Source organism: Dipodomys ordii, unplaced genomic scaffold (assembly GCF_000151885.1).
Source record: "Dipodomys ordii isolate 6190 unplaced genomic scaffold, Dord_2.0 Scaffold3, whole genome shotgun sequence".
NCBI lineage: Eukaryota > Metazoa > Chordata > Mammalia > Rodentia > Heteromyidae > Dipodomys > Dipodomys ordii.
Window position 1 is genome coordinate 33,135,497 of NW_012267219.1, and position 15,496 is coordinate 33,150,992.

At 38.9% G+C, this 15,496-nt stretch overlaps 1 protein-coding gene across 1 annotated transcript in view; it reads left to right on the forward strand.

Moving 5' to 3' along the window:
• Positions 1 to 15,496, forward strand: part of Ano4 (anoctamin 4) — a 195,224-nt gene that overhangs the window by 66,788 nt on the left and 112,940 nt on the right. Inside the window, exons 6-7 of the mRNA XM_013019853.1 lie at positions 474 to 518; positions 12,884 to 13,015. Coding sequence (XP_012875307.1) covers positions 474 to 518; positions 12,884 to 13,015 — 177 coding nt within the window. The remainder of the gene's footprint in view (positions 1 to 473; positions 519 to 12,883; positions 13,016 to 15,496) is intronic.

The window sequence follows — 15,496 nt, forward strand, 5'->3', positions numbered from 1 at the left end:
AATCATAAGAGAAATGTTCTCTAAACATAAGGAGGGAGCTAGCAGACTGTTGGTTTAGTAGAATAGTATGTCCACTAAATTATTTATGTTGCTCCCTGATTTATCTCTAAGTTTCCCAAAAGGGGAGAAATAAAAAAAAAAGCTAATCTATCCTGTGCAATAATACCACATATTCCAAATCATCACTCAAGACACCTTGTATAGGCAAGGAGCAATTGTGACAGTCATGGTAATAAGGAGAGGCAGTAGTAACAATGGAAGCCGTTTCATAAGGTTTCATGAAATGCAAATGCATTTCAAAAATGCACGCCCTGTTTTCCTATTGCAATTCTCACTGTTAATCTCTTTTTAGTGTTTTCTTCTTCACCTCTTACAGGCTTCTATCTTCAATCTCCTTTCCTTCCTTGCTAGTTCAAACTGTAACTGACGATGGGTTTTCTTCTCGACTGGCTTCATTTTTGCTGTTCTTCCAGGAGAAAAATCTATTACCTGCCCCGTCGGTACAAGTTCATGAGCAGGTGAGTAGCAAGCTCCATTATAATTTGTTTGTGTGTGGACTGGTCTGTGTACTCCAACAAATACAAGGAGCTGCAAGCCCAGATATCACCCAGCAAAAATGATTGTCATGTATGTTCTAAAAGTAGCAGTTTCAGGCTAGCCTGAAAGAAAGCCAAGATGAAAGTATCCCCCTCTCAGAGCTTTGCCTCTGATGCTTCTATACAGAAGAGGATGCTGAGGTGTGTTGGAGCTGTGGGTCTTTTAGCCCATTCTGGTAGATTAGTTACCAAAAAAAAAAAATCTAGCTATTCAGAGCATCACATAAATCCCTCCATCCACTGTGGATAATTTGAAAGCTTGAGGTACATGTGGTCATGGCTCAAAAGTTGATGGCTACTTACTCCCTTCACCCATGGGCAGAAACTTCTTAAATAAAATATGCAAATATATGTCCTAAAGAGCTCTTTCAACTTTCATTACAAAAAGAAAACAATCACAGTGTATGAAGGTTATCTTCTTCCTAAATTTTTTTCTTCTTGTTTTATGACAAGCCATGGAGACAGGGAGCACCCAGCCGATCTTGGCTCAGGGGATAACTTTGTGATCATTGGTGGATCTAATTCAAAATTGTAATTGTTCTTATATTTATTGATAACTTGGAATCCGGTGTATTACTTCAGTTCTGTGAGATTTAGGATTCAGATCATGTATGCTATGCAGAGCTGGAAATAAATAATTGATATAAATTTTGGCAGATTTTTTTCAGGTGCATGAGCGCTCAATAAAGTATAGTGAAATGGCAAGCACTAAGAGAAACTAAGATAGTCTTGTATCTCAAAATTTCCCAGTGGTACCCCTGTTAATTGGCAGGGTTTTTTTCCATTAGGTAGTAGACATGGGATTTGTATTCACCATGACTTAGATTTGTCCCTTGTCACAGCTAGATCTTCATCATAAATATCTCTATAAGTTATAACTCTTCAGCTTATGTTTATAGTCCTCAAACTTCAGCCAGCATCAGAAGCACCTGGAGAGCTGTTAAAACACAGATTTCTAGCTCCCCTGGCCCCCACCCAGAGTTTCTGTTTAAGTAGTTTTGCAGTGGGGATGGAGTACTTTTATTTCAACAGGTTCTTAGCTGAGGCCAATGCTGCTAGTCCTGTATGGGGCCATGATTTGGAAACCACACATCTGTATGACAGATAAATATTCCTGTTAAAATAAGGATTTGGCTAACTGTAGATATGGGACATAAAAACTAAAGTTAAATCAAACTCAAAGGAAACACCAGATGAAGATATAAATTCCTCCCAACTTTAATGATACAGTACTTACATCAAATCGACACATGATATTGTTTCAATTTGTTGAATGAAATATATTCCAAGTTTTAAAAGGTGTAGAGATTATGTCTTACCCTTGTCCAAATTTTCCAAGTACTCTTCATTTAGTATAATAAAATATATAGGAAGACCATATTCTTTGAACATAAAATCTATGTTGGTATTGGATGATGTGGGAAACTTAATTCACTTCTTTGAGTTGAAGCTTCCATCTTTCTAAAAATGAAGATATTACTTTCTGCCCTGGGGGGGTGATGCAAAGATTAGTGCCTCATATGTGTTAGTGTTCATAAGTGATATCATTTGGTGATTTTTATGAGTAACTTATGGTCAATGAACACGTACTATTCCCTTTCACTTTCTGAACTTATAGCCATCTCCTCTGTCTTTTTTCTTTCCTCTAATGACTAGTCCACTAATTGCCTGACACATTCTGTTTAGTCATACATAATCCACTTATATGCATGTAGTCTCCATGACCTAGAAAGGCCTTGGCTCCATTGCTTCCATTGTCATGTAAGAAAACTCAGTGTCATCCTGGATGTTACCCCTTCTCCTCTAATGAAATTCAAAAGTTCTGCTGTCCCATGGAAACTTCCAGAATTCACTCAGTGTTCTTCACTTCCACTGCTTTTGCCTTACTGTAATCTCATTATCTCTTGTCTATTTTGCATCAAATTATCTTCCTGCCTCTGTTATTGACCCCTCTTCATTACTAAAGAGCAAATCCAATCATGTCCATCAAAAACAAGTTGAAAGATTTAGCTTAGATATCACCCTTGAAAGACTGCCTTCGCCTATCTCTTCCTTTCCGTCATTCTCTGTTCGATCTACCTCAGACTACTCATGGTTTCCAAACATATGACACTCATTGGATTTATCTGTCTTTGCAAATAGTGCTTCTATTAAATGATCACTTCTCAACTTGACACCAATATAGTACCTACTTAGTCCTCAAAACTCAGTCTGCAAAGTTGGGCTTGTTGACCAGGTCAAATGCCCCTTCTTTGTTCTCTCATTGTCACCTTATCACCCCCTCACCCTGGGCTATAATTGAAAATGTGAATCTCCGTCTCCCGACCTGGGTAATGTTTAAAAGCAGGCATAGTATATATGATTCTATACTGGTGAACGTTAGCACATGGTAGGTAGGATAAATGAGCCTAATGAAATCTCCATACATAAGAGAGGTGTGGAGAGAAAGGAAGTCACATAGGATAAAATGTCTACATAAAGTGCTCAATGATGAAGAAGGGCTAGGTGAGGAGGACTTGAAAGACAGTGATGGGAAAAAGCAACACTGAACTCAAGATTGAGGGATAATGTCAGCAAGTCCAGCTACTCACTTAACTTTTTGTCTTTGATTAGTCAGTCCACATTTGAATGTACAACAGAAACAGCAGTCTCTCTATTCCATCTAGGTCCTAATCTCTCCCTCTTTGTCACTTTCATACACTGGTCATAGTTGTTCCCCCTGGATAGACAAAAAATAATAATCTACAGCCCCAAAAGGCATGTGAGAGAGATGGGAAATTATAAGCAAAAGGGTTGAGTACTTCTTAGGTATTTGGAAACTAAGAGTTGGGGAAAAAGAGGCTAGAATATCTGAGGAATTAGGGAAATATTGTTGAAGGTAAGAGAGGAATGAAAATTCAGCAGAAGAACCAGTGTGATGAGGAAGACGGTGATTTTACTTTTGGTAATTTTACATTATAATTCACGTTAAGTATTTGGAATGTTCAGGCAGCCTTGGAACTTAGGATGCGACAGGCACAGTGAGAAGTAAAGTTAGAGTCCATTCTGGAAACGAATAGCATGACTTCATGAGAGTGTATAGTTTTTCCTAGGAAAGGATGTACAGAATGAAGAAATGAAGGCCAGAGATAGTTCTTTGGAAAATCCTTATAAGGGAGCAAGAGAAAACAGGAGGTAGATGAAAAGTAGCATTTTGAGAATGGAAGAATGAAGGATGAGTTTCCAAAAGTATGGACATTCTTCAGCTCCTCATGAATTGTGAAACTTGAGTCCATTTAAGACATTTAGAAGTTGTTGATAATTTTCATCACAGTAGTCTCTGTGGAATATAGTGGTTCTCAAATGTGCTTCAGGATCATGGGACTATCTTCAAGGTTTCTGAGTCCATGAGTCTAAAGTGTAGGTTGACAAGTTGCATTTCAACTTGTCCAAGTGGTACTGATGCTAATGCTATCAGTCCTGGTCCATCCACATTTTGCCCATAGACTAGAAGGCATCCCAAACCTAACTGCAACTGGTGGAAAAAGGATGAGGTTCTGGTGAATCAGAAGCAGTAAGAGTTTACTGCTATCTTGATAAGTTTTATGACAGAAGAAGAGGAAGAGAGGATGAGATATAGAATAGGAGTCAACAAGAGGGAGGTAGAGAAGTCTGTGGACACACAAGATCCATCGTATGTTCTCTATTTGTACAAAGGAGATGTTTTGAGTGAATAACAAAGCTTGGTAGATTCTTGTTTCCAGAGCTGGAAGAACCACTTGGTAAACACGAATCTTTAACCTGAAAAAGTTACTGCCTTTTAAAGTGCATAAATCACAGTCATGGAAGAAATTAGGCAGTAGAATATATTGGAAGTCCCAATTAGGATTTGCAACTGAAAATAGTATTCTGAAAATAGTATGCAGTGTGTACATGCCACTAGGCCTCACAGTCTGCTTGGCTTTATCGTTTATGGGTGGTACTTTACCACTTGAGCCACATCTCCAATTCTGGCTTTTCTGCCTAGAATGGCTTCAAGCTGTGATTCTCAGATCTCAGCCTCCTGAGTAGCTAGGATCACGGGCATGAGCCACCCTCTCCCGTCGTCTTCGATTTTTTTTTTTGGTGTTATTTTTTTTTATTTTTAACCATGCAGCATTCCATTTAGACAACATTGGACTGATGGTCTTGTCTAATGTCCAAGGTGAATTTAAAATACAGCTAAGTAGAAAATTTTGTATCTGCTTTAATTCTGCATTTCATCTCAGAACAGGCCAATCCTAATAAAGAAGCATATCCACGTTTCTGTAGTCAGTTCTGAGATTCAGGCTGAAGGACATGTCTTTAACTTGTGTTCCTGACAGTACCCTAGTAATGAAACATTTGACCTCAGCATTCTCAAATTCTCCTCTCATGCTGAATATAGCTGTTTAATTTAGCTTTTAATTTCTTCTATATAAATTATATTTAGTTTTATTAATCCAAAAAAGCATTCCTGTCCCCCACCTATGTACTCCTGTCTTCTTTAAGGAGAAAATAAATTAATAAAAATTTCAAAAGGTCTTGAACAGTCAGGGAAATGAAACATTGTTTCTTAAATATCTTTATTTCAAAAAGTCACCCAGCTCACATAAAGTACACTCATGGAACTCAGATTCACATTTTTGAAAGAAATGGTTCTTTTTATTTGTGTGCTTGGTCTATTAAACACTACTCTGGATCTTATCTCTGAATAGGCTTACACAAGTATTAGAAATTACTTCCCCCATAAAAAAGGAGAATTTATCATCTTTCTTCTGCCTTTATTTATTTCCCATCACAAAACCACACAAAAATAGTCTGAAGAAGATAAGTAACAAATCTGATTATTTGGGGTGGCCTATAGCTAAACTCATTATTACTCATTCCTTTTCTCTCCACCACAATCATAAGAATTTGGCCTGACTTTTTTCTCTCCAATACTTGGCAGGATGATAACTGGATTCTATTCCATTATATATTTCGTACATCACAGTCCTATCAGATTAGGATATCGGCAAAATGACAACACAGCTTTTATTTTCCCATCCCTATTTTTAAAAATTAATATCCATAAATGTTCCAAAGCCTTAAGATTCTTTTATAAAGTATTTAGGCTATGCCCCAAATAGAAATCCTGTGACCTAAAAGAATCAAATTAGTTTCCAAACATCTTTAATTTCTATCCAGGGAAAGGTTGCAAATGCAGTGGACTTGGCTCTAAGGAAAGGAAAAAGAAATCCAAGCCTGTGTTGTCTGATCACCAGATCAAGAGGGCTTTGTTTACTGCAGCCAAGGGCTTTGTTTACTGCCTCCACTGGGGGGAAAAATACCACCACCCTAAAGCTTATCTTGTTGGGTCCCTCTAGGACAAACCATGTCTGTCTGCCAATGTAATCCATTAGAAACATGATTCTAGAACATTCTGATCTGGGGGAAAACATGTCTCTAAAGTAGGCCTGTGATCATTTAATTCAATCTGATCAAGTTGTCATTGGTGCCTACTGCCCTTGGCTTTGGAGATGTTCCTCAATGAATGCCAAATGGAGACGGTGCACACAGGTAAACGTTATAAGAATCAGGTCAGCATGGTGACAGCAAGGCCCTTTGCCTGTGGTCTTTTCTGATCATCACCATTCCAAAGGTGAATGGAATTATTTCTCCTTTACAGCCAAGGGAATAGAGAAATAAAGGGGTCAAGCTGAACCTTGGGAAACCGTGGCAAAAGTGACACATCTGTTCCCATTTTCTGGGCTGCCTTGCCAGCTCTTCCCAGATGTATTTCCTACAACCTCACCTGCCAAAACCAACGTTGTGAGGGGAACCCAAACTTACCATCAGAATAACTTTCTGTAAAAGGAATTCACCTATATTCTACATATTAATTTGACAAGTCAAGGCCAGAATTTCCCATGTGAATGACATATCTTCTCTTCACTGATTTGCCCATGTAGTCTTTAAGAGATATTTTTCTCAGTAAATAGCATAAATAGAGCAAACTGACAGTGTATCCAACCAAAATCAATGCTAAATCACTAAGCCAATACAGTCTCTGCAGATGGAGACATTATTAAGTAAGCTTTACTCTTGTAAGAGCCCTGTAGGACACTTTCTGGTTTAGTGGCTTAAATATATGAAAGTAATATATGAAAGTGGCTTAAATATATGAAAGTAAATTTCACCATTGCCTATTTAGGGATATTTATTAGATGTAACATGGGATTGCCTGTTTAGGGATATTTATTAAATGTAACATGGGATAAATGGCCTTAATACATAAGAGATCATCCTAGCATTTGAATTTCTGCTGAGATGTGAGCTCTCTACATGCTCATTCCTTATTACTGTCATCATCAATATTCTTGTTTTATTTTTTTCTTAGAACATAGTTGGTGCTCATTGTAGAGTGGTTGAATTTCAAAGAAGCAAATGTCAAAGAATAACAAGTTAAAAAGATGTCCTGTAGTCACTAAGGTAAAATATTCAAGAAATCCTATTTGACAAATAAGCAAGAATGAGAGTTAAGAGTACAATGATGATGATAGTAGTGTCTTGAGCATGTTGCATCATTTGTCCCTCCCAGTTTCCCCATGAACTCTTCTTCATTTCAGAAGTGAGAAACCTGAGCCATCATGGGGTCATGAATTTCTCCAAGCTGGCACAAATGGCCAGAATTGCCATCACCATGGTGCCCTGAGTCAGAATAACAGCAAAAGCAAGAAGAATAACAAGGCAGAAACAAATTCACAGGGATCAATCTAATCCATTTTTGACAGATGCCAAAGTCTGCTTGTTTAAGTTATGTAAAACTGGCCATAGCTTTTCCAACCTGTATGATCATCATTTTCTTTATCCTTAAAGCCATTATTTAATTGAGCCACTGGGGCCTTTGTGGCATGATGAAAGAACTTGATATTCATCATTGTTTTGACCCTCATGCTGCCTTTAGTGATTGGCATTTTCAGCTCAGAGAGGGTTAGTCACTTGCCCAGCACGTCACTCACAACTTGTCACCTATTCACGAGACTATGACTCCATTTCTAGCTGACTCAAAAATCCATGCGTATGGAAAAAAAAATTTTAGAATGATATTAGTATCCAAATCACCACCAACAAATATCTAAACAGAATATAAGCTGGGATTGGTGGCTCACACCTGAAATCCTAGCAGTCAGGAGGTTGAGATCTAATGATCATGGTTCAAAGCCAGCCCAGGCAGAAAAGTCCATGAGTCATTTATCCCCAGTTACCTGATAAAAAGCCAGATGTGGAGGTGTGGCTCAAACACTACATCTCCAGTCTTAAGTGAAAAGGGTAAGTGAGAACATGAGGCCTGAGTTCAAGCCCCTACTGGCATAAAACAGGATAAAAGCCTTGTCTAGGGTAATACTGGTATACAGCATCAGAATCCAAAATCCAGCTGGACTGATGCCTTCTAGCCTACTGACTTTTGTGTGATGTGTTTTCTTCTTTGTGTGGTTGAAGGAGATCCTCAGTCATATCTGATGATGACACACAGAGACAGGAAAGTATTTGTGGAGAGCAGTCCAGAGGTACGCCCATTCATCCTGTCCCCGCTACGAAGGATGTTGTTCTTAGAGTCTCTTATTTGAGAAGTGGTAACACACTGGTTCATTGGCAGACTTAGTACCATGGGAGCTTGACTAAACATGGCCAATCCTTTAGATAGGAGAAGATTGTTTTAAGAATTGTGCCAGTCGCCTGTTTCAGTCAGAACATGTTACCACAAACTAAACTGCACAAAATAGCACATGTTGGTTGTCCTGTTTCTGTAATTCATAAGTCCTGGGGAGAGGACTTTACTGATTTCCATGCTCAAAGTCTTCCAAGGCTGCAATCAAGGTTTTTGTCAACTCTAATCTGGAAACTTTTGGAGAGAATTTGCTTCTGAGTTCATTCTGTTTGCGGACTATTTCAGCTCATCATTGTTGTTGTTGTTATCTTCAAGTAGCTATACAGAGGAGTTGCCATTGAACAGATCAGTTTATAAATATAATATATCCTGATCAATATGTCACCCATTTTAACATTCTTACACATTCCTCCCTTATGCACCCTGACTCTTGCTCTCCTTAATTTTCTAGGGCATATATTAACTCTTGACTGCATCCTCCCCATCTTCCCCTCTTCATTCGTGTATCCCTTTCCCCCTTGATCACCCACTCTTTTCAGGTGTCGCCTTCCTGGTGTTTATTTTCTTGAACTCTTGACTTTGCCTTTCTAAGGAATTGCGCTGTTTGAGTTCTGTCTTGAATCTACCATATTTCAATTAATACATTTACGTGCTTTTGTACCTAAGGTATTTACTTGCAGGTTTACGAGCTAAATCTAGCTTTCACATATAGGGAAAACACGCATCCTTTGCCTCCCTGGGACTGACCTACTTATTTAACATAAATTTTTCCAGGTCTTTCCATTTCTTTACAAGTGGTACAATGTTATTCTTTATAACAGATGAATAAAATTCCATTGTGTATACATATTGGCTATTTGGTTGAAAGCCGTTCTCAGCTTCTAGCTACTACATTCCCTGGCTTCTTGATCTTCTCATCTTCAAAACCAGCCATAGCCTAACTGATCAAATCCTTGCTCCCTACTCTCAATCTCTCTGACCTTCCTTTTTGCCACATTTCTCCTGACCCCAATCAACGAAAGCTCTTTGCTTTTAGAAGACCTATCTGGCTAAATAAGGACCCATCTAAATAACCCAGAATGTGTTCCCATCCCTTGTGCTATTCATAAGTTCCAGGTGTTAGAGGCTGGACGTATTTGGGAGGACAATCTGCTGCTGGCTGTGTCTGAGCGTGTGCCTGTCTGTCACTGTAAAAAGCCTCATTCATGGACAGGCAGGTGTGATGGAGCCTGAAGGAATCATGCTTCTCCCCCATCCATTTTGGTTCCCCAGTGAAGGTCAGCCAACCCAGCAGTTTTATTTTCAAGATTTCTAAAAAATGTCTTTCTTCACTATGGTGTTTTCAAAACTTCAGGTCTACTTTCCGTCACTTTCACATTAGGGCCCTGTGGCCTTTGAGAAATTATTACTATTACTTGCTATTTACCTGGCAGCTTCTTCAAAGCATTTCATTGCCCCCTGTCTTTTATGATATGCCAGCTGTGCTGTCAGTCAGGAAGATGATGCCGAAAATGATGGCACTTATTACTGTTACCCCATTTTGTATCTCTGGAAAACAAGGCCCAGGAAGGCAACTGGCTGTGCTGATAAGCAAGTTCTAGGCACTCCAGTGACAATCTCAGCGTCTTTTTTGCCACGTCAAGTAGCCTCTCCTCTTGTTTCCTTCTTACTTCCTGCTTTTCCCTTTCATTTTTCAATTAATCATTTTCACTACACTATTCTCTCTCTTCACCATTTCTACAATATCATTCAAATTGTGGTGCCACAGCTAGCTGCTAAAATCCGCCACTTCATCCCCACTGAGTACTTATGCTCAATTTTTTTTAACAGCCGTGTTTGTTTTTTTATCCACGCTGAGCACTGTGCCCAGCTGGATTGAATTCATAGTCATTGCACGCAGAGCCCAGTTTCTGCAAAATGTAATCCGATTAGTGCTGCAGACTGGAGATGTGTGGGAGGTAAAAGCTCTATTATAAAAAACCTTTGGGCCAATGTCCTCTTTCTTGAGTGAGTTTTAAGGCAATCAGATGAAATAATGCCAAGAGCTATAGGGAAGGCCACCAGCTTAATATGGAAAAATAGAACTTATGAGTTCATTTAGAGATGAAATCATGGAACTTAGACAACTGATCAGGGTGGAGAAAACACAACTACATTTGAGTTGAAAAGCAAAAGGAAATGTTAAAACAAAAAGCTGGTGGCTCAAATTTTTATTTTTATATTTTTTGAGAAAGGGAAAAATTAAGTAACTAAAGTCAGAACTTACTGTATGTGAGACATTGCCTTTAAGATTTTAGGTGTGTGTTAATCAGTTCTTTATCCCAACTATGTGATCTGAGTGTGTTCTTCATTCCTTTTTTACAGATGAGGAAAGTTGAAGCATGGCAATTAGGTGCCTTGCCCAAAGTCCCACTGCAAATATTAGATTCTAGTTACTCCGTCCCCAGAGTTTATGTTCTTAACCACTGCCATGCTTCATGCTCCTTCTCTGAAGCCCAGCATCTATGTTTTAAGTATCTCTAAAAAGATGGTGAGGGCGGGAGAAGGACCAAGGAGGGAAAGTATGGAGTAGAAGAGAACTTTTTCTCTTTCTTGGGGCTTTGGACTCTTTCAATCTGCTGTTATTTTCTGGCTTCATGAACCTGAGTAGAATCTTCGCTGCTCTCTATCTAAAGATGAGAGAGTAGAGTGGAGTAGAGTAGAAGCTGTGAGATTCTTTCCAGTTGGCAGTTTCAGGGATTCTGAGAAGGACAGCCACTACCAAGTAGAATTAAGATCCTCTGAGGCTTGAATAATGCTGAGAACAAAGGAAGTGATAACAAAGGCACTTACCATCATTTTTCTATATCAGGTCAGATTGGCTGGGCTAAGGAATGCACAGATAATTAGAAATGCCCAGATAGTTATTTGGGGCTGTATCTAAGAAAGTGTTTCCAGAAGAGATTAGCAGTTGAATTGATAGACATGAGTAAAGAAGTTGACTATCACAAATACCCAATATCTAATCCATTTGAGGGATTGTATAGGACCAAAAAAGTGGAAGAAGTTCTCTGCTTGGGTTGGTACATCCACTACCTCGTGCCCTCAGAGATCAGTTCCACTGGATATCTGGTCTTCCAGCTCAGGTGAGGATTTACATAACTGACTCACCAATTATGGAAGCTATGGAGACAATTCTAGAGATTCTGTCTGTGAGGTACAACGTACAAGCAGGAGAGCTACGATATGGAATGATCTAAGTCTCAATCCAAGTATTGAAGCCTGAGAACTAGTACTACTGATGTATTAAGGGCAGGAGAAGATAAATCCCAGCTTAAATAGAAGGGAAATTCATCCTTCACCATTTGCTTCTGTTCATGCCCTTAACATATTGAATGGTGTTTACCCCACACTGGTAACCCCTAACATTTTTCTCAGTCTACCCATTCAAATCCTAATCTCTTCTGGAAGCATGCTTAGAGACAAAACTAGAATAAATTCCTACCAGCTATCTGGGTACCCTTTAGTCCAGTCAAATTGAAATGTAAAACTAGCTGTCACATTCACTGAAAATAATACTTTGTCATGTACATTTTAAATTGGAACGAATGAAACCTGATTGAATTCTATGTGTTCTCAGTTAATAACAGACTGAGAAAGCATTTGAGATGTTTTCTTCTCCAGAAGAATTTGTTTCTTCTTTATCTTCAACACAATCCCTATTTTCAGCTATACTGTGATCCCCAAAGTCAGTAATCCAAAAATCTGCATTTGGGTCATGGCTTTCGAAGTGCCAGGGAACTTTGAGATGGATTATCACCCGTTAGGACCCCCTTTTGCAATGTGTGAAATGGGTGTGTGGTACTTGTTCAAGTCTACCTCACATACCTGTGGTAGCATAGTCATGAAAACGTCTAGTATGGTTTTTGGTCCTTGTAATGGTTTGCTGTGGTCAATGGTTGAGACCTGGTCATTTGGAAGCCAGAAGTGTACAAGTCAGTAGGACTGAGGGAATGAGGACATAGTTAATGAAGAAAATGTAACTTCTAAACTATGTCTCCAACACCATTGATGCTTCCCTTGGCCTAAACAATCTGTACACACTGGACAGAGTATCACCAGTGTCATGAGTACTCTGAACCCTGAGAACCATGGTCAAAGCTAAAGATCCAGTTTTCCACTAAGAGGCTGCTCCAGAAAGGTGTGAGGCAGGAAGCAAAGCATAGATCCAGGTTCACTGTGGATACTCAGTCCAGTAGGGCAGGCTGTTGGCTTCACACTCAAAAGTTAATTCTGGCTAGAGCTCTGTTCTAACCTCAAAGGTTTTCCAAACCAGAAATGAATTCCCTGGACCTACAGAATATAAGGAGTTAAGGCCTCCGCCACTTTGTTTAAGGGCGTTCCTTTCAGAGCCATGCAGCCCTGTCATTTATTGTCATGACCTCATGCCAGCTATTTCACAGATGACAATACTGAGGTCACTTGGTGAAACTGAAACAACACTGGGGTTCAACTCTCTAAGGGATCTACCATGAAGACAGAGGGGGTACCTGGTGGGTGTGGTCTCATTATTATGACTCTGTGGAGATGTCTCTCCTGTGTTTTAGGGTGATGCTGACATGCTGTACCCTTTGATCTTGCCTTCCCTGTACCACAGGATCGATAAACAAATAAGCAGGTTTCGGAGATGGTTACCTAAGAAGCCAATGAGGCTGGACAAGGAGACACTGCCAGACCTGGAGGAGAATGACTGCTACACTGCCCCTTTCAGCCAGCAAAGGATCCATCAGTGAGTGTTTCACGATAAAGCCCCTCACCTTACAAAGAATATGCAGACTGGAAGAACCTTGTCCTTTAGAACAAACTGTGTATTATTACCCTTCTTCCTAAGAGTCTTGAGTTTCAATGCAGACAGGGGAAGTTTAGTGTCTTTACAGTTTCTACATCTCAGTGGCTTAACAATGACACTGCTTCATTTCGGTGTCTGCTGAAGGATCTTCTCCATGGTGATTCAGAGACTTGGGCTCCTCTATTTTGTGGCCCAGACAGGAAAGTGGCTCATACCTTTCCTTATTCAAAAGAGGATTATTTTGTTTGTTTCTTTTTCATCTCAGTTTGCCACTCCGGTTTCTCCTCCTCTAGCAACTCACCAAGCTGTCCCAGGAAAAGCCCTCTCACCACGCAGCTCACTTACTGACTCATCTATCAGTTTCAGAACAGAGATTTGTCACTTTTGACATATGGGCAGAAAAAAAAAGGTTAGCTAAGTAACTGAGCCTGCGAAGAATGGCAAAAGTGAAAGAGAATCTACTCTTGATGCTCTGGAAACGACAAGGAATGATTTGGTAGTAGGCAGGGTAGGTGATGAGAGAGAAAAACATGCCAGCAATTGCAAACAACCAAGAAAAACAGTCTCCCAAAGGGGGACATAAATCAGGTCAGTCCAGCCTTATACTCAGTCAGACTAGGAATTCTTGGCCTTTTCTGCTCCAGTCTGAATGACTGATTCAGTAAACATGATTTACCTGATGGATGGAAAGAGATGACAGACTTAAAAAAAAAATAGGTTGCCAATTTTGAGGAAAAAATAAACCAAATGGTAGTTGTCAGAAAGTTGCAAGGAATGCAAGATAGGCATATGTTTTATCAGCAGAAAATCAACTAAACTTCAAGGGCAAACAGGAGAAGAAAAATGAAAGAATAGATACTATGCATCAACATGTATGAGCTTAGGGAGATTGATCCAAAGCAAGGGAGTAACTCTGGAAGCTTCTGGAACAGCCTAAATTTGGATCCCCATGGATTCCAATACAACCATATTGCATGAACATTTAATATATGAGACTTCTATATAGATCTAGTTAAAATCCCCATGGAAAACATAAAACAAGAGTTATTCGATGCTAATTCGAAGATTGGGATCTATGAGTGTTTTCTGGAGGTAAAAATAAAATAGGAGAAAGCTAGATGTTACCATGCTTACTTTAAATGCTTGCCGTGATGGTATTGTTGATTTTCAAAGTTTTTTTAGACAGGTAATTGTGTTTTGAGTACTTCTAGAGTGGACTCTGGTTAATATAAGGATTTTATCTTTGCTTCTCACCTGAGAGAATGTCTCATACAGTGTAGGCAGATCTAAACATTTTATAATGATTGATAGATGGATCTTAATTAGGTAGATGGATGGATGGGTAAATTGATGGATTTGGATAATGGATACATGGATGGATAGGTGGATAGATTAACAGGTAGATTCACACGTGGATAAATGGATGGATGATCAATGATGGATGGATGGATGGACTAGTAAAGTATATAATATACTGGAGTTTTGTTTCAAAGAAGCATTGCAAAATGTAGTTAGGCATCCTACCACTCCTCTTCATGTCAGTAACATCCCTAGTATCATTGTTTTAGAACAATACTTCTCACCATGGTTATAGAAGTTAGAAAGCATTGGAGTACACATCAGGATTTCTTCAGATTAGAAATGAAAATAATATTTTTAAAGTTTTTTAAACTTTACATAACAAGTGAGAGATAAGGGACTGGAGACATCTGACTACCTTTCTCACATAGTTAAGAAGACCTTATGATATTTGTGAGTATTACTGAAAAATTGATGAGTTCGATGTCATAATTCAACATCTACTTCTTACTAGGCATTATCTTGGTACAGAGAATATGAAGATAAATAAGAAACAATAGATAATAGATTCCAGCCTAATGATGCAGACTGCCTTAAGAATTGTAAACAATATGATGGATATGACTTCAAAGATGGATTAGTGCTAGAGACTAGTGCTTTGTGATCACTAGTTCAATGGCACTTAATCACAAAGAAGGTTCTAGAAGGATAAAATCTGCCCAGGTAGGTAAGAGATAAGAGATATCTTCAAAGAGCTATCCATGAAAAAACAAATGCAGAAAACAGGATGATGTGTTCAACAAACAAGTAGTATTCTGTGAATATTTCTGTGAATAGGGTTATGGGGTCTGAAGAGAAGCTAGCATTATTGTTTGAAAAAGGAGACTTATCAGTAGAAAGTGAGATTTTAAGACAGTTGGGACAAAGAAAGGACAGGACAGGATATCTCATACAAAGAAAACCTAAGAAGCAGATCTCAGTGGGAGATCTAGCTCAGCATTAGTTCTGTCATGCATATAGGATATGAAAAATTAATATCTGGAATGTTATAAGCAATAGGAATTTCATTCTGTTTGAAGATCATCATACCACCTGTTCCATCCTTTTGATTTGTGTATGGAA